Source organism: Hetaerina americana, unplaced genomic scaffold (assembly GCF_022747635.1).
Source record: "Hetaerina americana unplaced genomic scaffold, ioHetAmer1.1.p SCAF_7, whole genome shotgun sequence".
Classification (NCBI taxonomy): Eukaryota; Metazoa; Arthropoda; class Insecta; order Odonata; family Calopterygidae; genus Hetaerina; species Hetaerina americana.
In genome coordinates, this window is record NW_027287316.1 from 38,324,598 (window position 1) to 38,346,739 (window position 22,142).

General features: G+C 37.2%; 1 protein-coding gene across 3 annotated transcripts in view; it reads right to left on the minus strand.

Moving 5' to 3' along the window:
• Positions 1–22,142, minus strand: part of LOC139696707 (protein EFR3 homolog B-like) — a 157,152-nt gene that overhangs the window by 2,604 nt on the left and 132,406 nt on the right. For 2 of the 3 annotated variants that reach the window (XM_071595543.1, XM_071595544.1), the window contains exons 12-13: positions 15,453–15,539; positions 13,536–13,723 (exon numbers count right to left, since the gene is read on the minus strand). In XM_071595543.1, coding sequence (XP_071451644.1) covers positions 13,601–13,723; positions 15,453–15,539 — 210 coding nt within the window. In that variant the 3' untranslated portion in view covers positions 13,536–13,600. Of the gene's footprint in view, positions 1–8,393; positions 8,498–13,535; positions 13,724–15,452; positions 15,540–22,142 lie in introns of those variants that run through there. The other variant, XR_011702639.1, reaches the window with a different exon arrangement.

The following is a 22,142-nucleotide window of genomic DNA, read 5'->3' on the forward strand; positions in this document are numbered from 1 at the left end:
GGTGAATGAGATGTTGTTTGCAAACTAAAAAGTTGGTGTAATACTCTTGTACCCACCGCAGTACTGCGATGTGAAAAACGGGAAACCACCACATTATTCTCCCTAAAATATGCAGACCTGTCTTGCACTAATAAGAGTAGAATGTAGTAGCTGCAGTAAACCAATCATACGATTGAAATTTTGATGATGGTATGTATATATAATACACATACAAATATACGTACAAATGTACATGAAATGCCATGCTAAATATTACTTTAAACATTGTATTAAAAACATCAAATATCATCTTAAATAAAAATATTAATTTGGCCAATAAAGTTGCTATAAAATTAGACAAATATATGAATGAGCCAGTGCTATATATGAAAAATAAAATTTCTACGTGTGGCTACGGAAAAAAGGCGACTCTCGCACGTATGTCTCTCGCGAAAGAATAAAATGCATTCAAATATAATGGAATGAAGGAATTTTTTGGTAATGCTGGGCGTTGATTTATCGTTTGGGTAATTTATATTCTGTCACGATTTTACAGGGAAACAGGGTTGTGCATTCACTACCAAAAAGCGCCACTACGGTATCATTGTGCGCCTTTCATTGCGTATATATCTCTTATGCGTGAATCTATGTGTGATATGTTTTCCAATTACGTTTTTTGCCACTGTAAGAATATAATTCAAATGAGAGCTACTTGAACTAAACTCCGAGAGTGGAAATAATTTCCCCCGAGGCTGTTTCCCGAGCAAGGTTGAGAACTGGGTAAAAAGCAGTGAAGGAATATCAGTATACGAGAGGATCTCGCAAAATGGTATCTACCTATGTGAAGAATATAAATTTCTGTTCCATTCATAGCACATGTAAATTTAAATGTCGCTGAATTTACCCCCTTTGTATACTTGAATAAGTATTTCGAAAAAAATGTATACTCCTGATCATTAAAATATCAGCTCCATGAATTGACAGGGAAACAAAGCAAACCAGCTCACCTCCCTCGACAAACTATATTACCGCAACGGACTCGTATTTTTGCGAAAAAATTAAGGAAGATTAAGTCAATGGGACAGGACAGTATATCAATTGATGATCTAAAAAAGGGTGATACCGAAATAGCTCCGTAATTGCGTCATCTAGTCAACGTAACTACATGACGTCTGAGTGAAAGTGATTGGAATAAAGCAAACATTAAGCCTATTTTTAGGAAAGAGGATAAAACAATTAAAAATAAGGGAATTGATATTAATAAGATCATGTATTTAATGCTTTCAAATAAAAAGAACGTACACTAACTTCAGAGATACAATCCCAACTGGCAGAAACTGCGAATATTTAGGCATTCACCTCGTTGAAGAACTGAGGTGGAAATAGTAGAAGCATAAAGCATTTAAAATACTTCATTAGGTAATGAGAATGTTTTTTTAGTACTCTGGAAGCCACCGGTAGAGTTTGTATCAGGGGGTGAATACACACCAGAATATTTTTTTCCTGAATATTTTTACCCCTACCGCGGTCGGACAACGTTATGTTAAAAGGAAGTAGCGTAGCCACGAAAGAAAAAGTTTACAAGCTTCTGGTCTGTCGTATCCTGAAATACCCTTCCCAAGTACAGTACAAGTAAGGCAATGAACAATTCCAAGGAAATAATAATATATGACGTACGGAGAAGGGATTAGCATTCTTCGGATTTGTGGTTGGCATTGCTTTACAAGTATGTACATGTACTTGCAGAGAAGAAAGGTCCAACAAGAACACTACTAGCCAGTATGGAGTAGGAGATTTGAAAAATATCTGAATCCAGATGAAATGAATACAAATAAATCAATAATTTTTAGCCATCTCAAGGGAGATGATCTTTCAATGAGAGTAGGGAAGGACTCGCCGGAGTAAATGGAAGACTTTTATTATTTAGACAGGAAGATAACATGCGATGGGAAAAGTATTCTATCAGAAGGGACAAGTACCTATGGCAAACCGTACTGGTATAGACATTAGGAAGCGATTCGTTGAAAGATGTGGTCTATGGGCGATGGAAGAAGCAGAGAAAAGAAGATTGGGGGCGATAGAAATTTGATGCAATAGACGAATTATGAAAATAAAATGGATGGACTGAGTAACAAATTTAGTAAAAGGTCTGTCCCAAAAGTAGTATGACATTTTTCCCCGGATGGACAGACGAACGGGCGGCGGTTTCTGTGGTTGAGTTCGAGGAACAGAAGTCTCAGGAAAGGCTGGAGGTCGATGATGGCAGTTGGCTCCCACCCTTTTCGGAGTGCCGATCGTTCGTTTGCGGAACCTCTATAACGTGACCTCATTACATGAGCCGGTTATCGGAACAGCGCTACGCCATCAAAATTTGCGTGAAACTGGGAAAAACCGGGAAAGAAACTCAAGAAATGCTCAGGGCAGCTTATGGTGGTAACGCCATGGGTAGATCGGGTGTTTTTGATTGGCATAAGTTGTTCATGGAGGGTAGAGAAGATGAAGTCATCGAACGTTCAGGATACCCTTCGACCTCAAAAAATGACGAAAATCTTTCAAGAGTGAAGGCTTTGTTGGACGGCGATCGCAGATTAAGTGTTCCAATGGTTTCCGATGAACTTGGCATCCCTTAAAGTGATGTGCATCGACTTGTGGCCGAAAACATGGGCATGAGATAGGTGCATTCGAAGTTGGTGCCGCCAGTGCTCTCGGACGAACAAAAGGAAACTCACATGCGGATCTGCCAAGAGCTTCTCGACCATGTGAGTGATGATCAAAATTTTTAAGAAAATAACTAACCAGATTTCCTCTTTCCCCGCCTAAAATCGGTGCTGAAAGGACGTCACCACAGCTAGGTGGAAGCGTTACAACAAGCTAGTGCTGAGGGAGCTTAGCAGCATTCCGGGCGCCGTCTTCCAGAAGACTTACAAGGCTTGGAAAACCCACTGGCAGCGGTGTGTGGCCGCACAAGGGTGCTACTTCGAAGAGTTTTGAGCAAACGTATCAGTTCTGACAATACATTTTTTTGCAATCGAGTAAGTCCGACAACTTTTTGGACAGACCTTGCCTTTCGAACGGTGTGTGGAGAGAAGTCAATGGTCGACCCTTGCAAAAGGGGAAATTGATTGGGTATACTCTGAGGCAGGATAGTTTACTTAAGACCATAATTGAAGGAAGCATAAAAGGAGAGGTAGGCCTAGGATAAACTATGAGAAGCATGTGATGGAAAATATCAGTGCAAATAGTCATGAGGGAATGAAGAGATTGACAGGGAACAAAAGATAGTAAGGAGAGCTGCTACAAACCTCTCCTCGAACTGCTAACCCGAGGTGATGGAGACTTTTCCAAGCTCGACTCGAGCATCCTCCTCAGGGCACGTCTTTCGAAACGCCGTTCAACATGGAACTCCTCACCCGAGAAAACTTCATTAAGCTGATACGCGGGGAAAACACCAGATCATATGGTGCCTAGTATCTAATACTCCAATATTTTTTTTGCTATTCATCGTGTCATTCACCGACATCTAGTGGCTTATATACTGAGTGATCCCCTTTACAAGCCCTTAAACAAGTCCAGAAAGCGTTAAGGGAATTCAAAAGGAAAAGGTTAGCGGAAAATTTGAAAGAGAATCAAAAATCATTTTGGATATACGTCAGAGAAGTTAAGGGAAATAAATCGACTATTAATTCATTCAAAAATTATAAAGGCAAACGAGTAACCAGGAGTTTGGAAAATGCTAACTAATTAAATTCCTTCTTTCAAAGCGTTATCTCTAATATCTCACAGAATACCCCCGATGGCTTACCAAACCAACCGTTGCCCAAAATTGAAATATCATACAATGGAATAGAACGTTTGCTGAATAATATCAAGCCTAATAAATTCTCCGGGCCCGATGAAATACCCGCTCGTATATTTAAGGATCTAGCTTCGGAAATTGCGCCGTATCTAGAAATAATATTTTAGAAGTTGCTGGTAGATCAAAAGGTTCCCAGAGATTGGAAAACGGATAACGTAGCACCACTATTTAAAAAAAAGATAAGTAGGAACCGATTAATTACAGACCTATTTCCCTCAAATCCATTTTGTGCAAGGGTATGGCACATATATTTGCTAGTTCGATCGTAAGACAACTCGATAATTAGAAGTTATTGATGAAAAATCAGCACGGTTTCCGGAAAGGCAGATCCTGCGAGAGACAACTTGCGCTTTTTGTTGATGATATTCTTATTTCGGGAGAGAGCAATATTCCAATGGACTCGATTTTTCTATGTTTTAATAAAGCCTTCGACAAAGTACCGCATGATAAACTAGACGCGTCCCAGGGAAATGTCATCTGACCTCTTATTCCCACTTTACGTTAACGACATTGACTCCGTAGTAAGATACGTTTATTTTCCGCGGATGCAGTAGTTTACGGTGATCCTGAGGATGCAGCAGCTTTGTCAGATGACCTTAATGCCATACAACGCTGGTGCGACGCTTGAGTTAAACTAAAAGAAGTGCGTAGTCATAAATTTTTGGAAGAAGGGCAATTTCCACCCGAACACCAAAAGCATGGGGAATACCGCAATGGAATATGTAGACTCAAATACCTAGGCGTTACCCTCACTCCCGATCTCTCCTGGGTGAAACACAAACGGAGAGTATGTGGACAAGCTGACAAAAAATAAGGATTTATTAGAAGAGTAATTGGTAAAAACAATGAAAAGGTCAACGAGAAATGTTATCTGTCGTTCGTTAGGTCTCATTTAAAATACACTGCAAGAACGAGTATATGGGATTCTCACGAAGTTGGATAGATTGCCGAATTGGATCGCGTGCCGCGTAGGAGAGCTAGATTTGTAAAACGTTTTCATGATAAACTCAGTAGCGTATCCAAAATATTAGAGCAGCTAGGCTGGGAATCACTCACGGAGTCGAGGTTAATTTACAGATTGAAGCTCTTACATAAATTGGAAGGAGGTCTCTTTAGCAGCGATGTTGAACATTTATCATTATCCCCATCGCACCAAGGTAGGAGAGATCATGCTAATAAAATTAGAGAGATTAAGTGTAGAACAGATAGGGGATCATATTAACATTGTTCGACCGCGGTAGGGTCATGTTCGGTTCCAATTATTCTGGTGTGTATTCACTCCCTGCCACACACCCTGGCGGTAGCTTACAGGGTATATATTAGTAAACAAAACATTGAAATTATAGCTGTTAACAAAATCAAAGCCTATGCTCAAACTCTTTCGCGAGTTGTGTTATGAGAACGACGCAGATTTCAAACGTTTGTAACTACACACGGAAGTTCGTCGGCTATCAAAAGGCAATTTACATTATTTAAATTTAACAATAAATGTTCGTCGGCAATCAAAAGTATATGGAGCTTATATAATATTTTTGACACTGTCATACAGCTTTTTGAGGAAAAAGATTCTTTTCTCAGCGAATTACGAATGACGTTGCCTTCTTGTCTGAACTATTTGTAAAGTTAAATGAAACGAATTAACAATTGCAGGGAAATTATACTAACCTTATGAAGGCAAATCTGTGGCGACATTGTTAATTTCCAAGCTGCTTTTATTTAAGCGCAACATAGGTCGCCGCGAGCCGCTTTGCCTCCTCAAGCTAGAAGACCAAGCTGGTATATAGTAGGTGATTATGATGTCTTTTGTGACCATTTAAGCCACCTTGACTAAAAATATGACGCAGCGATTTGAGGATCATCTTTCGTTGGAAATTACAGACTGGGTGATTAACCCGTTTGTAGATATTGAGGAAGTTGGAGTAATAGAGGAAGTATTAATTGGACTACAAAATGACGTTGAATTTAAACTAAAGTTTAAGATAAATTATCAAGAATATTGGTTACAGAAGGAGGTTTCCGATCGTTATCCTGCATTATGGATGGTGGCTAAAAACAACTTGCATTTCCGACTACATATTTGATGGAACGTGGTTTAGTGCAGTCATTCAGCTTATTGCCAAGCAGAGAAACATTAATTGCAGAAACAAAATCCCCTATTGCCAGACAAAAATCCCAATCCGTTTGGCTTGGTCCCGTAGTTGCCAGTACTCATTTGCATCCATCGTAACCGCTAGGGATACGTAATCCTGATATGGTTTAACCTATGTTCCTATAGCCTTTTTCAGTAGTATTTTTAATATGCCACCATCCCCAAACAAGTCACACTAATGAAATGAAATGACTGCGCCACCTCACTGAGGAACAAATGCTGAGCGGGCAACATTTCATCTGGCTCCTACACTTCAACAAAAATGACTTGGGTGACCCTACCGCAAAATAATGAGCCAGGAAGAATCTCCAGGATGCAATAAACAAGCATACCAAACTGGGCAAATTAAAAAGAAATAATCGGTATTCAAATTTTGAATTCATTGTAATGCACCAAAGAAAATAAATTATGTAATAATAGCTGTTGGTACAAGTTCCAGGTTCGGATGAAAGAGTATTTATTATTTTTAAAACGACACCATAAAAAAAACTTTTGAAGGACATTTATGCTGTTATTGATTAGCACCAGCTAAATTCAACAGAGTTAATTCACAAGCTTAGAGAAGTATAATTTTCAGAGAAAATAGGCAGATCTTATTTGTCAGTGACTAAAAACTTGTATAAAAATTGCGGGATCAACGATGCCTTTACGATTAACTATTTTTTTTTAAATTACAAAGAACTACAAGGTCTTAAATAAAATGTTCGTTACATGTAAAGATGCTATGGATTCCAAGAAGAAAAGTGGAATTAATGCTCTTAATTGTGGTAATATTCTTTTATTATGTACTATGTCTTTAGCATAAATGTAATATGAAAACTATACACATTTTGGATCCTAAATAAACACGTGAGTATCCATTATTTTAATTTTAATTGTTTCAATGCTCCTCATTTGGTTATTTTACGATTTTGATTATCATTTTAAAGCTACCGATTAGGGAGCGATGAGTATAGGCTTATGGATCCAAGGTGACTCGAAAATTTATGGGAAACAAGGTGTTAAATAGATTTAATTGGCCCACATAAACCAGGCATCGGTGAGGATGAATGCAAAAACTGGCATCGAGAATCAACTAGAATTATTTCTTGAGTACAAAATCAACCCCACTAAGTTAAATAGGCCCACAATGTGATGTTTTCGCCTTTCTCCATGGCTCCATTACAATCGAGTCATTTCCTTCACCATTGAACCTCTTTCGAGATACCAAAGCCATTCAACTTGACCCCTATCACAGACTCATGACCACCCGTGTTACGTTCATTATTCTCAGCACACAACCCGTCGTTCTCCGAGTTCAATTTACTTGGAATATCCTCCCTCCGTTTTTCTACCCAATATATACCTTCCTTCTCACTGTCTCCTCATACCTCACTGTCTCCTCAATGCCCCTCCTCTCCTCCTTCCCTGTACCCTCTCTGTTCCCTGCACACTTGCTCCCCTTCTCTTCGTGCAATCGATTAAATACAACTATGATTGAGTCTATAGAGCCAGGGTGCTCGTATAAATGTTAAAGTTGCATCCATTTATCAGTCTACGGTCAAAAGCCACGCAAAAACTACTGTCAAAAAATCTGCAACCGATTTTCTGGCTCGTCGCGTTTCCTTCGGCAAGTATATGAAAAGAAGGCAGACATTCTCTCGCTAAAGCTGCTAATTTATCGTTCTTCTATGCTTTCTTTCATCTTCTTCGTGAATAAATTTAGAGCCGTTACGTAAATTTGAAACTTATCTTAAGGCTTTCAATTGATTTTATTGCAAAGCTGAACTTGAATAATCCAGCTCATTATTAAAACTCAGATGATAGAGAACAACATTCCGATCGAAATTTCGTTTCGATAGGCGAGGGTAGAACTCATCCCGATTTAAGTCATGCGGCGTGAGAAATTTATGCATTGAGAAGTGGGGGCATTTCCCTTCCATATGCCAGCATTCACTTTCCCATTACAGGTCCCGACGACCATAAAATCGCACCGCTTGGATAATTAGATGCGGTCGTCAAAATTCCTCCCCCGTTATACGAAGCCGGGACCCTTCGGTCAACCGCCGACCGCTCTAGCCCCTAGGCTCTAACTGCGCCTGCATAAGTTATATTAAGATCTCAATTAAATTAATATTAATAATTAAAGAAATAACTTGACTTAGAAAAATACGAAGCCTGGATGTAATTAAAGGAGGCCGGTTTGAAGAAAGAAAGGGGCGTGGGCAATGGACAAGACGTCTGCGTGAAACACATTAGTTATTACTGACGGAAAATGAGAATTATTGCCCTAATATTATTTTCACACACCTCCTGACTCTTATCCTCGTAATCGTCTACTACATGCACACACGCTCACCATTGCCTTTACACGAAAGCAACACCAAACAATTTTGGCTAGAAATCCAAGGAAAGAAGTATTTCACTTACCTTGATACCCTCTCATTGAAGTCTCCTACATATTTCTACGCATCCATCTCACAGCGCCGGTTAGGAAGCTCAGCACGCTTGTTTAGTTATCTTCTAAATGACCCCTAAAAGTCATCGAGGCAAATAAAAATTAATAAAGCCAAGACTTCATGTCTCTTTCAGTTTATCTAAGCGTAGAATATTCTCACACTTCACTAAAATTTCCACTAATTGCTACCAAAATAGCTTTTTAAAGTGTAATCAAGGTGGACGAAATCATGAGAAAAACTTAGCTTCATGGTTGACGACGCAAATAAACTTTTCTGCCCAAATCACGGATGGCGATGCACACCCGAGCGAATCCGGTGAAAAGTGAAGGCTTTAATTGAAAGAAGGCAGGCGGCGCCACTTCAGTTGTTTCCCGTTGGGTTGAGATGTTTCGAAGGAGGTGATGGGGAGCAAAGTTAGAGGAGGGCGGCGGGATTTGACGGCGAAGATGGCTTTCGTCAACATGAATGACAAGGTCAGGATTGGGATAAGGTGACCAGGCGAGAGTAGTCGGTTTCCTTTGTCCTCTCAGGCAGAGAAGCTTATTGGAACCACAGGAAAAAAATGAGTATTTCGGATGATACTCCCCTCACTAATTCACCTCATCAATTGCTAGGGTAATTTAGTTTAGGTAGAGTTTTCGGGAAAAAAGGGGGAGACAGGTTGGATGTGAATGGGCGTCGGCATTAGTCAACTCCATTAACGAGCACGCAATGGAGGTCACAGAATTTTACATCCCCTCTGACGGACGGCGTGCTCCACTTGAACTGCTCTATAAATAACAGTCCCGAGTAGGGAACGGGATAACATTGAAATGTCCTGCCACCTCCGAGAGACGAACACGGGACTTCTGGATGGGATGCTAGTACTCTAGCTACTGCACCAATCCGATTTTCTAGTTCCAGTAAAACTTTTCACGGTGGAGTGAACTATTTTCCCTTTCTTCCTGACAGCGCATTCACGTTATTCTGCAGTTTACCTATTTTTCCCTCTTTCTGTAAACTGCCCAAATCCATACTGCACCCACTGCTCCTTCCACCACTTTTATTTTGCCTTATTTCTGCCATTATCCTTTAGGAATTTTTTTCCCTTAGTTAACCACTTAGATCTTAGTGCTTCCTTCCTCTATAATCTATGATATCAATTCTTTCTCTTGTCTCTCTTTTGCAATCCATGCGATATGATTTATTTCCAATTAACCATCCCTATTTTTCTGTTTTCAGCAAGTGTATACTGGTTTTTAGAATCCTCCTCCTAGCAAACTCATTCCTGTGTCCTCACATGGGAGGTTAACAAGTCTTTCCTTGAATTCCTATCTTCTCATTCTGATTAAAGATTCTTCATTCCATTTCTTCAACCTCTTCCCTTGTTTATCCTCTTCAATTTGACTACTCTTTGTGAACTCTAAATTACCATCCATTGCCACAACTTTGCACACACTTGGGAAACTTTGAAGTGATGGCAATGCTCCTGAAATCTTTGCTGAATGTAATAAGAACTCTTTGAATCCCCCCAAATTTTCTAAGATTGATTCTCTCAGCATACCTAATGTGGTATTTAAACCAGATGTTAGTTATCATCAAGTCATATCTCCTATAAAACTTAATTTGAAAGTCCGTATGATCATTCCTTTTTGCTAAATTGCACCCCATTTCTCCCTTCATTGCATTATAATCCTTCATCACAATCGTTTTCTTCCAGAAATACCTGCAATAAATTTGTCTAGTTAGTAATATCTACCACTATCCTCTACTTCCTCCCTATGAATACATATCGAAATGCAAAGCTGCATCAGAACCATGTTCATTGGATCTGCTTTCATCTCTTCTAATAATATTCTATCATTCACCCACTATCTGGTTACAATGATTCTTCCTAATTGTTTATCTATACTGTATGCCTCAAATTCTATACCATTCAAATATTTCAGGTCTTATTATAAATGCTACAGTCCTTTCCTTCATCTTATTTCCAGCTGCTGTCAATACAACAGGGTTGATTTTGTGTGAGGATGATTGCAGAAATCTTTCATCCCCAATTGCCACACAAAAATCCCTCTCCGTTTGGCTTGGTCCCTCAGTTGCCAGTACTCGTGACTCTGTAGCCACCTCACTGAGGAACAAATGCTGAGTGGGCAGAATTTCATCTGGCTCCTACCCTTCAACACAAATGATTTGGGTGACCCGACCCTACCATGAGATCTCCACAAATTCCAAGCCAGGCAATTGCCTGGCTTGTAATGAGCCAGGCAAAACTCCATGATGCAATAAACAAGCATACAAAACTGGGAAAATTAAATTAAAAAAATAATGGGTATTCAAATTTTGAATTCATTGTAATGCACTAAAGAAAATGAATTTATGCAACAATAGCTGTTGGTACAAGTTCCAGGTTCAAATGAGAGAGTATTAATTATTTTAAAAATGACTACATAAAAAAACTTTGAAAGGAAATTTATGATGTTATTGATTAGCACCAGCTAAATTCAACAGAGTTAATTCACAAGCTTAGAGAAGTATATTGTTCAGTGTAGATATGCAAATCTTATTTGCCAGTGAGTAAAAACTTATATCAAAACTGTGGGATCACCGATGCCTTTACAATTAACTATTATTAAAAAATTAAAATGGCCTTAAATAAAATGTTCGTTACATGTAAAGATAGTATGGATTCCAAGAAGAAAAGTGAAATTAATGCTCTTAATTTTGGTGATTGTAAGATAGGTTATGCAGCATTTTAATGTTATGACTAAAGAAGGTTTTAGGGCTTTTAAAAATAATTGTCAACCTAATATCAATTTTGCCAGAAACTTTACAATTCGGACTACAGGGACTTGTATCCCACCTTTTCCCCAATCCTTACAGCAGTTACATAATTGAACTCTTTCTTATTTTCCTCCCCACTTCATCCCCCTCTTTTTCCGCCCATCCCTTTCTTATTGAGTATAAAAGAGATTTTCGGTTTCTATTGCCACACCTTTGGTAATAATGTTAACGTAGTGAATCCCTGGTCATGTGATTTCTGAACTGTGGTTTATGAATGCTTTTCATCAATCAATAAATTGCAATAGTTTACCAAAAAGTTTTGAAAGAGTATATTTTAAATCCTAGTCTTAGTTGCTGTAAATTTTAAATTCTACCATAGTATAATCATGAGATTAGAATCAAAATCCAAAAGACTAAGTAAATAGCACTACTTAATTCAGAAACCCTTTATTTTAGTATTCTGAAAGGCTTATGCTATTGAATTGATACAGAATTATTTCAAAATAAATCTATTTGGGACAAAATCGATTCTAAAGAGAGAGGATAGTATAAGGGTTGAGTGATTACTATTAAAAATGCTCTGAATATCACACATTCATATGACCTTGACTTGATGACCACTACTATCTGTTCAGATAATAATTACAATAATTAATTATGCATAATGGTTAGCCATATGCCAACATAGAACAACATAATTAAGTATTACACAATTTATTTCTTGTACCCATGTCACATGTCACATTTTTGTTGGATGATATATACCCCATGAATAACTGATATTAGCACTTTTCCTCTGGATACATTTTTATACGATTGGGTTTCGATGTATTATATCATCATTAGGTCTAAATTTTATCCAGTGGAACAGTGCTACTATTGGCTATTTATTATGTTTGATTTCCACCACATCAAGCCTGTAACTACTCAATTTGAACATATTTCCCTTTTCCTGGAGTGTTTTGGGTGTCAGCAAGCCACATATTGCCTTGAAACCACTGGAAAACAACTCCAGTGGGTAGGTTGAGGCATTCTAAACTATTCAACTGTTTTGTAAGAGCTGTGAGTCAAAACGGTTTTCTATCCCAGTACCTTAGGACAGTAGTTGCCTTGCCCCTAGAGACCCTGTAGTTATGCCTTATGATAGCAGCATTCACTATCTTGGGGATTTCTTCAATTCAGCATGAGTTACTATAAGTTATAGTTGACTGGTTACTGCTCAAAGGTACGTTTTAAAGTAACCTTTTCTCCTAAAAAATTAGTTGAAAACTATGTTCAATTGGAAACGACTTGTACTCATTTTAAGACTACAGTGTATCCTGTAGTAGATAATTATATACTCTTGGGAGAAAAGGTATCTAAAAGAAGTGGTGGGCATATGCCCACTGCATACTGATTCTGAATTTTGGAATCCAAAAATATTGCTAGAAGGATTTTATTCCCCCTTCTTCCAAAATCGGTCTTTCTTCCAATTTCTCTCTTCCCCTATGCCTATAATTTCATCATTTGTTTTCCATCCATTTTAGGTTCCATTCTTCTTCACACTCACATCTCAAGAGCCTTCTGTCTATATGCCTATATTCTCTTCTCAACAACTCAGTTTGCATGACATAACACCATGATTCATATATTCAACAGATTCAGGTGAGATGAAGTGGAAGTTCATCATTATGAGAAACAAATTTGCACTTTTCCACAGATTTAAAATAAAATAAATCCGTGGAAAAGTGCAAATTTGTTTATCATAACCATGATTCATATCAAAGCTTTCACTGATCATTTCATTACACCTTAGTTGAGAACTTTGACATAAACATCCTCTTTCTAAGTACTTGCAAACTTTCCATATCCTCATACTGTGTCTTCCACCATGCCCCTTGCACCCAAATAGTTTCCCGCCTCAGTTGTTAATTCAACTATATGTACTTAATTTTAATTTTACGTAACTCTGTGTTAACCCTCTCCCATTTCCTTATTTATTTTATCTTCCTATTTACCTAATTGTATTAATATGGTGAAAATATTTTTCCATGTTTAATAATGCTCATAATGTTTATTCATATTTTAAAATTTTGTTTTGATGACATATATTAATGGCTTATCGTTCACATCTATTTATTAAAAAATCATTTACTGTGACATATCCAGGTGAATTGCCCCTACCCTGAATTTGTGGTTTGCCCATGCTATAGGGCTTGATATACCTTGAGCTCTATCCTCACCAATGAAACAGGACTTTAGGTTGACAACTTTGATTTTGTTTCTTTTAATTGATACTGATCAAAACGAAACAATACATTACTCTGTACATTCTGCTTATTTGCCTTGGAAATCTTGTCACTTACGGACCAAAGTGAATTTTTAAAAACACTCAAAATGATAGAATAAGGTCTTCAGAAACAATTATTTGAATGGTTATTCAATTTCAGGCATTACTGCAGATATGCCCACTGTATTTTCAATTCTTATCTTCCTGTTATCAAAGCATGCATTTGTAAGACATCTTCTGACAAGGACATGGTTGAAGAACACATCTTCCTAAAAAGATGAAAAATATAAATCATGCTATAAATTGCTGATGATAAATCTGGTTCAATCACTTGACGCCTAACAATGAAAGTTAATTTGCTGGCATCATATCTAAAGTTTTGTGTGTCTTTTTTTAATTAGAATGTATGTATAATAAGTGCTCTTGATACACTTGTCATAACTACTACCTAATTGTTTATGGCAGAGAAGAGAACAAGTGAAAACAGTTTACTTGGTCTGAGAATGGACAGTTTTCACCAAGACATCCTGCATGTGTCATGAACATGCAAAAACTATCACCCAAGTTTTAAAATTGCAAGAAAACCTGTGATCACAGTTTACATTCATCACTGCAATTTTTCATTAGTGTTTGTTTTTTACGGGGATTTTTGGGGAAATTTTGTTTGAAATGAAGTCAATAGAAAATTTAGACAATGCATTTCACCAATTCACGGCATCATCAGGTACAACATCTCTTATGTCGGTCAGGCATGGAGAAAGTTTGAGACACAAGCCAAAGGACAAGATTGGATTCACAAAAATCAGAATTTCAATTTCCTATTTGCAAAACACTAAAATCACAATTTTTTCCCCGAAATACAGCATATCCTCCCTTAAGGATTAAAAATGGGCGCTCTTGAGCAAGTTCAGATAAGGAGGCATTGAGTAGGCCCCAAAATGATTCTCTGTAATGAGCCATTGTACCCACAACCCTCCTCACTCCTTTCTGAGAAATGAACTTTGAGGAGAAAAACAAAACCCTTTATTGCACCTGATTGCACCCACCCTTCCCGTGCCCCTCCACCCCCTGCCACATCATAGCCACTGCAAAACTACCTTTTCCCTTGCCCAAATAACTCCAATCCTCACCTTCAACATCCCATCCTCCCTCATCCCCCTTTGCTCATTCCTAAGCATATATTTCAGTGCTGCATGTAAATGAAATTTGTACTTAATGATGTCAAGTCATGAAATGCATTGTATCTTAAAATAAAGTCTTTGTAAAAGTACATCATCTTTCAATATGGATACTGGCTCATATGGTTAAATCTTTTATCATCCAATCTCCAACAGGACACAATTCTGGAGTGTACAGTGTCATGTTTTTAGCATTATATGAGATCTACTGTTAATTATCTCGAATGATGAATAGTGTTATTGGAGAGATAGAAGAAACTTGTAAACTATTTTGGATGAAACCTTAAATTACTCACCTGAAAAATTATTTTATAAAATCACAAGAATTTACTATTAACATATCCAAGGCCTATGGATAGAAATAAAATTCCTTATATCACATTACAGCATAGCAAAGTAATAGAGATCCTACGGAAACGATGGCAAATGATGCAACAATTTCAAAGTGTAAAAATCATTCCCAAAGACCGGAAATCAAACCTGGATCCCAGTCAAAAGTTACCACTGCAGCATCTCCTGCAGTTTCTTGGAATATGGCAAATTGGTATGCCGCAAGTAAAATTATTAATTTAAATTAATTAAAAATTGTTAATATAATTGTTCATCAATTAAAAATTAATGAACAATTATATAGAAAAATAGGAGAAAAATTTTGAAACGACAAGCAAGAGTCTGCTTTCATATACATTTTTTTATTCTACCATCTAAGACACCACAGGATTACTAAGATATTTCTATTATTTTTCTACAGGAATACAAAAATCAGCAGACATGGGGGTACATATAAATAATCAGTGTAAGTGCATTGATAAAAGTTTACCTTGAAATCAGTGATGTCTCCTATAGTATATTTTGCTTTTAATGGAGGGATTAGGAAAGGAGCCACCTCAGATCTTCGACTGACTACCTAAAAAAAAAAGAATGAATTTTGAGAATAAAATTCAAATTTCATTAAACTTATATTCAGTGATATCTATGTAAATGATTTTTCCATTCAGATTAAAAAAATTTAGGATTTGTTCAAAAAAGCATACTTTGGTGTGACCTAATAAAGTGTGCATAAAAATGGACATAAAAAGGTGAGGACATTTTTGGAGTCAGGAAATATTACCATTTCATTCATTCACCACCCTTAAAATTGAACTTTTAGCTCATTACACATTCTGATTACAGGCTGATGTGTTGGAACTATTCAGCTGGTATCAATGAGAGTGAATGATCACTGCAAACTAAATTCTTTAATAGTCCACTGCCATGCGGCTTCACTTTTAATGTTCCGCCTATAGTTCTAAAATTTCATACATTTGTAGAAATGCAACAATTTCGGCTTGCAGTGATTACATAGTCCACAGAAAACAATCTGTCCATTTTTTCATCTCCAAAAGCTAGGTACTTTAATTTTCCTTTTTTATTTACTCAATTTTTACGAGAACTTTAATACAAATGCTTTCTTTTAACATTAAATATGGTTTATGCAGATTGAATTTGGAAAGTTACTTCACTAGTGAATTTTCAAGAACATTTTATGCAATGTAGGGTTTATCTAATAATTTGAGATTATCAAGCATTTAATTACTTAAAAAGTATACAAATAGTATGTATAACGACCAAATGAAAATTGAAAATGGTTCACTTAATTTTTATTCAAGGTATTATACCTATTTAAGGGTAGGTTTCTAACAGCTACCTGATGAACACGTATTTACTTCTAAATATAGTGACAACTCCTTCCTTTGCCTTACTTTATTTCTTTTTTCATTTCTTCATAACATCTGCCAGCCTTCTTGTTGTCTAAAAAACTCACTCTCTTCTCTCCTCTACCCTGCTTTCCCAATGTCCTCCATTCTATCATGATCTTCATAATCTCACTACTTTTCAATAGTTCCTCCATCCAATTTCTCTCCCATTTTTAGATTTCGTCGAGTACTTCCTCTCTTTACCAACCAAGTATAAAACCTCAGTGTTTGTCTTCTTCTCAGCCCAACTTATTTTTGCTATTTCTACCTCACCCACACCAAAAGACTCCAATCAATGATTGTCTTCTTTTCTCAAAGACCAGGTATCACATTTCTAAATCAGTAACTATCGAGCACTTATTAAAAGTCATTACTAATCATTTTTCACATTTTTACTCAGAAGTACCTATAGTTAATCCTATTCCCCTTGAAAACAACTCTTGCAATGCATCTCCCAATGCCCCTACTACTATACCCCTTTTTCTTGAAAATACTTACCAAATACTGAGCTGCTCCACCTACTCTAGTTTATTCCTTCCAATTTTTTGTTTAACTTAGGTTTCCTATTCCTTGAGAATCTCATTGCCTTGGTTTTCTTGGGGTTATTCCTCATCACGAACCTCTTGTAATGTTCCAGTAAAGCACTCAATAATTATGCCATCCCTTGGTTGGCTAACTTGCTTGGTCATCTACAAACCTAAGTGACTTATATCATTTCACTGCCCACTTTATTCCCAGCAAATACCCTCCCCATACTATTCTTATCATTTTCCCAGCATATATGTTGAAAACTAATAAAGTAACCTGCAATAATATTCTAGCCTGCCCATTCCTGTCCTTTTTGCTACCCTTATACTATATGTGCCATATGAATCAAGTAAAATTTTCAAATAAGTCACTTGTACCTCCGTTCTATTCCTAAATTCTGCAATATCTCCATTGTCCACTCTAATAGTCCAATGCCTTCTCAAAATTAACATAACACACGAAGACATCCTGATTATATTCTATATTCTTTTATACTGATGTTTTCATCTTAGCAATCACATCATGCATTCCTCCAGTTTCTAAAAACAAAATGATCTTTATCTAGGTAGTCGTTTGCACTATTTTGTAGCCTTATGTTGATGATTCTTAGCTACCTTTTCTGTATGTCAAGTAAAACTGACTATCCTATAGTCCTCACATCCTTGTTGCACTTTATCGAGGTCAGAATGACCTAAGGAAATCTTCTGGTAATATTACTTCCTCATGAATACAGTGCATAAGTTCAAAGAATTCCTTCCTTCCATTTTTTCTGAAACTCTTAGTGTTTCTGCAGAGATATCATCTATCCCTACTACCTTTTTTGACTTCACCTGCCTAAGTACTTTTTCTGTCTCACAATCTAGTATTCCTGGACCCATGCCATCCCTGTCCAAGACACCTTCTCTTTCTGTTTTTAAACTGGACTGCCTAATATCTTTACCATAAAGCTCTTCAATGTATTATCCACCATCCCTGAATCTCTTCTGGCTCTATAAATAACCTCCCTATCTCATCTCTTATGGTACATTTAGGTTTTCCCAAGCTGCATACTTAAAATTCTCTTACCATTTTATATAAATTCAGCAATTTGAAAAGTGCACGAAGACCCGACATAATCGGTCAGAAAAAAGTTTCATTTAAGTCAATCAAAGAAGGGAAGGCTAACGAACTGAAAATTCAACATTCTGATTCGCCAGCTGCAACTTTTGTTCCTGACGACGTGATCGCCAAGATGGAAGGAGTAGTCGTGAGTCACAGCGCAACAAATCCTGTTCAGAGTTCAGAAGCTTCTCCATGTCCGTCGCCATCACCCCATCTTCCCAAATTGTCATCTGTAGAAGATACTACGGACAATAATGGCTACGCTAAGGTGAGCTATGTGAAAAGCAAAAAACGTAAACACAAGGTCGTGTTCGGCAGCGGTGCATGCTCAAGTGACCAGCAAAACTTTTCCGGTGTCACCCGGCGGTCCCTTCTCTACGTGGGACGAGTAGAATTAGCTACAACTACCGATGATATCACTAGATATCTTCAAAAGAAATTTCCTAATAGTGATTTTGTTTGTGAAAACTTATATGCTGGTGAGGATTTTCGTTCCTTTAAAGTAGACGCACCACTGAATTTACGAGAAGATTTATTTAAATGTGAAATCTGGCCCCAGGGAGTGAAGATAGGAAAATTCTTCCCATCGAAAAGGTTTAGTCTACCCTCCTCACCTGCGATGGACACAGATGTGGTAGTTGCTCCTAATCAAACGTCATATGATACTGTAGGTATCCAGACCGGAATGGTCACACGGAGACAAACGAACTCTATGAAAAAAGACTCCACGAACCAGTGACTATACCCGGAAAATTTCGGCGAACCCACCAAAAGGTTAACCGTGACGAAAGACCGACCTGTTTCATGTAAAAGTGGATCTGAGTTAAAAATCTTAGTGCTAAATATTCAGTGCTTAAGTAACAAACTTGTGGGTCTTGAAGCTGTGACTACAAGTGAAAAACCTGACATAATCTGTATCTGTGAACATTGGCTAAAAGACGTGACTGTATCAATCCCAGGTTATGTAATTGGTGACGCTTTCTGCCGTCAAAATCATCAACATGGTGGTGTTGTTATTTTTGTCAAAGATAGCCTAGTTTTTAATTCTATTTCACGTAACATAAGTAAACTCAATGATGAATTAACGTTTGAATGCTCGGCTGTAAGGCTTACAATGGCTGACCATGCTTTGGTTGTCCTGGTTATTTATAGGTCTCCCCTGGCTTGCTATGTGTCATTTCTCGAAAAACTCGAGAATTTATTGTATAATATAACTAATCATTCGTCCAGACCCTCAATTATACTTACTGGGGACCTCAATTGCAACCTGATGGTTGATGGTAAAGATCAAAGACAACTATTGCAAGTTTTTGACACATATAACATGAAACCACTAGTAAGTTCCCCTACCAGGATAACAGCAAAGAGTAAAACTCTGTTAGACAATGTCTTCACAGATTATCCTGAAAGCAGTACTGAAACCAAAGTATTTGATCCTGCAGTGTCAGATCACTCCGTGATTTTGTCTACTTTTTATTTGTGTAAAAATGCTTCATCATCATCATCCAGGGCCTTTAAATACCAGAGGTACTTCAGTGAGTCGAATGTTAACTATTTTCGGGTGTTGCTTAACCAGCACAACTGGGTGGGGTCATTTCAGTTGGCCAATGTTAATGAAAATTTCGAAGTCTTCTACAGTTACTTCATACATTACCTAAACCTTGCTTTTCCTTACGAGCCAGTTAAAATTAGGAGAGGTAATAAGAAAAGCTGGCTTACACCCGAAATCGGCAGTATGTCAAAAAAATTGAAAACTATGTACTTACAGATTGAATCTTCTAGTGACAGCACAACATACCAGCTTTACTCCCAGCAAAAAAGAGAGTTCAGGTATTTAATAAAGCAGGCAAAAAAGGAGTATAATGATAGGCGGATTAGGAATGCCTCTAATTTCTCAAAAGTAGCATGGGAAATCATAAAAAGCAACAGCAACTTAAATTCCATGGTTTTGCCTCTCCAGGTAAATGATAACATTGGCAACTTAATCACGGAACCAGGTAAAATATCCAATGCTTTTAATAAAGCTTTTTTGTCTCTACCTAATTCCCCACATCCTGTGCCTTCAGGGCCCATGTCAATCAATAATGCAACTTATACATCAATGTATCTTAAACCCTGTGATGTGAGTGAATTATGCTATTATCTCAATAAGATAGGGAAAAAACACTCTGCTGACATTGATGGTGTGACTGGAAAGTTATTAAAAGACTGTGGAGATCTCATTCTAGCACCACTGCTAATGCTGGTGAACCAGTCCTTGGCTGAGGGCATTTACCCGAATTCCCTTAAAATGGCTAAGGTTTTACCAATTTATAAGAACAAAGGGGATCGAAACGATTTAAAAAACTATAGACCAATATCTATCATTTCACAATTTGGTAAAATTCTCGAGTGTGTTTTCTGCAAAAGACTGGTTGATTATCTTGAAAGCCAAAATGTGCTATCAGACAACCAGTTTGGCTTCCGCAAGGGAAAGTCAACTAATCTTGCTCTTTTTGAAGCTATCAATTATATAATTCAAGAGATTGACTCTAAATGTAAGGTTTTGGGAATTTTCTATGATCTGAGCAAAGCATTTGATACTGTAGACCACAGTAAGTTGATATCAAAATGTGAGCTATTGGGCATCAGGGGAGTAGCACTGAGCTGGCTAAAGTCCTATCTTGCAAATCGGCAACAAAGGGTGGCCTACAAAAATGATGGAGAAATTTACCTCTCCACCCCCCTGGAGGTCAACAGAGGGGTACCACAGGGGTCAGTGCTTGGACCTATACTCTTTCTAATTTTTATTAATGATCTTCCTGGGCAGCTGCAGTTAAATGGTTCTAAAAAATGTGTTATTTATGCTGACGATGTGAGTGCAATGACACCCAGTAAAAATTTATGGGATCTGGCTGTGGCTGGTGATCTTCTGACGAAAACTATGTCTACATGGTGCAAATGTAATAATCTGGTTCTCAATGTTGAAAAAACTCATGCAGTGGTCTTCTCATCTCTGCACAGCACAATTGATAACTCTTTTTCAACATATGGTAGTAATTTAAATTTTGTAAGTAATTTTAAGTTCCTAGGACTTCATGTAGACTGTAACCTCAAATGGAATTTCCACGTTTTGAACTTAATTAAAAAGTTAAATTCTGTGTACTACTTACTCTCCATAATAAGACACACTGTAAGTCAAAATGTGTTGATTATGTTGTACTATGGATCATTTCATTCAAGAATTTCTTATGGAATTGTATTGTGGGGACTGCCCTCTCACCTTCTCAGTGTTCTAAAGATACAGAAAAAGATGGTGAGAATTATGTGCAATGAAAATTATTATGCACACTGTCGACCTCTCTTTAGAAAGTTAAAATTGTTAACTGCTCCCTGTGTATATATCTATCAATCTATAATGCTTGTTAAAAATTATAGTGCAGATTTTGAAACGAACAATAGCATTCACCTGTACAATACAAGACAATGCAACAACCTGCATGTAAAATCAACAAACTTAACCATGGCTGCAAATGGTCCTAAATCAATGTGTATAAAATTATATAATAACCTACCTATATGTATTAAAAAAGAAGAGCGTGAACCAGTATTCAAGAAAATGGTCCGAGAATACCTCTCTGATAAGTGTTTTTACAGCATCAAAGAATACCTGAGACCTAATTCATAAATGTTCATTCCTTCCTTTTATCCTTGTAACACTTGTTTCTTGTAATACTTTCTATTTTTTGTAAACCATGACATGTCCTATACACTTGCTAGAGCTACTATGCACAGTGTCTCTTGGATGAATAAAATATTATTATTATTATTATTATTATTATATCACTTCCCCTGCTCATGCTTCTGAAATTTCTCCATATTATTACACTGATCTTTCCACCACATTTCCTTGTTTTATTAGTCTCTTACACCTTGGTTTACTATTTGGTTCTCTGTACATTCTTATCCCATTTGCATATTTACATTATTCCATTTTCTTCTTTCATCCATCCTCTTAAGCATCTTTTCCATGACGTATAGTTTCATAATTCTCAATATTGCTACTACTGCTATTATTTCCTTCTCTGCTCTTCCTATCCCATTCTTAAAGACCACCCGCTTTTCCCTGGCCTATCCTCATTTGGATATTTAAAATTTCCTGGGTA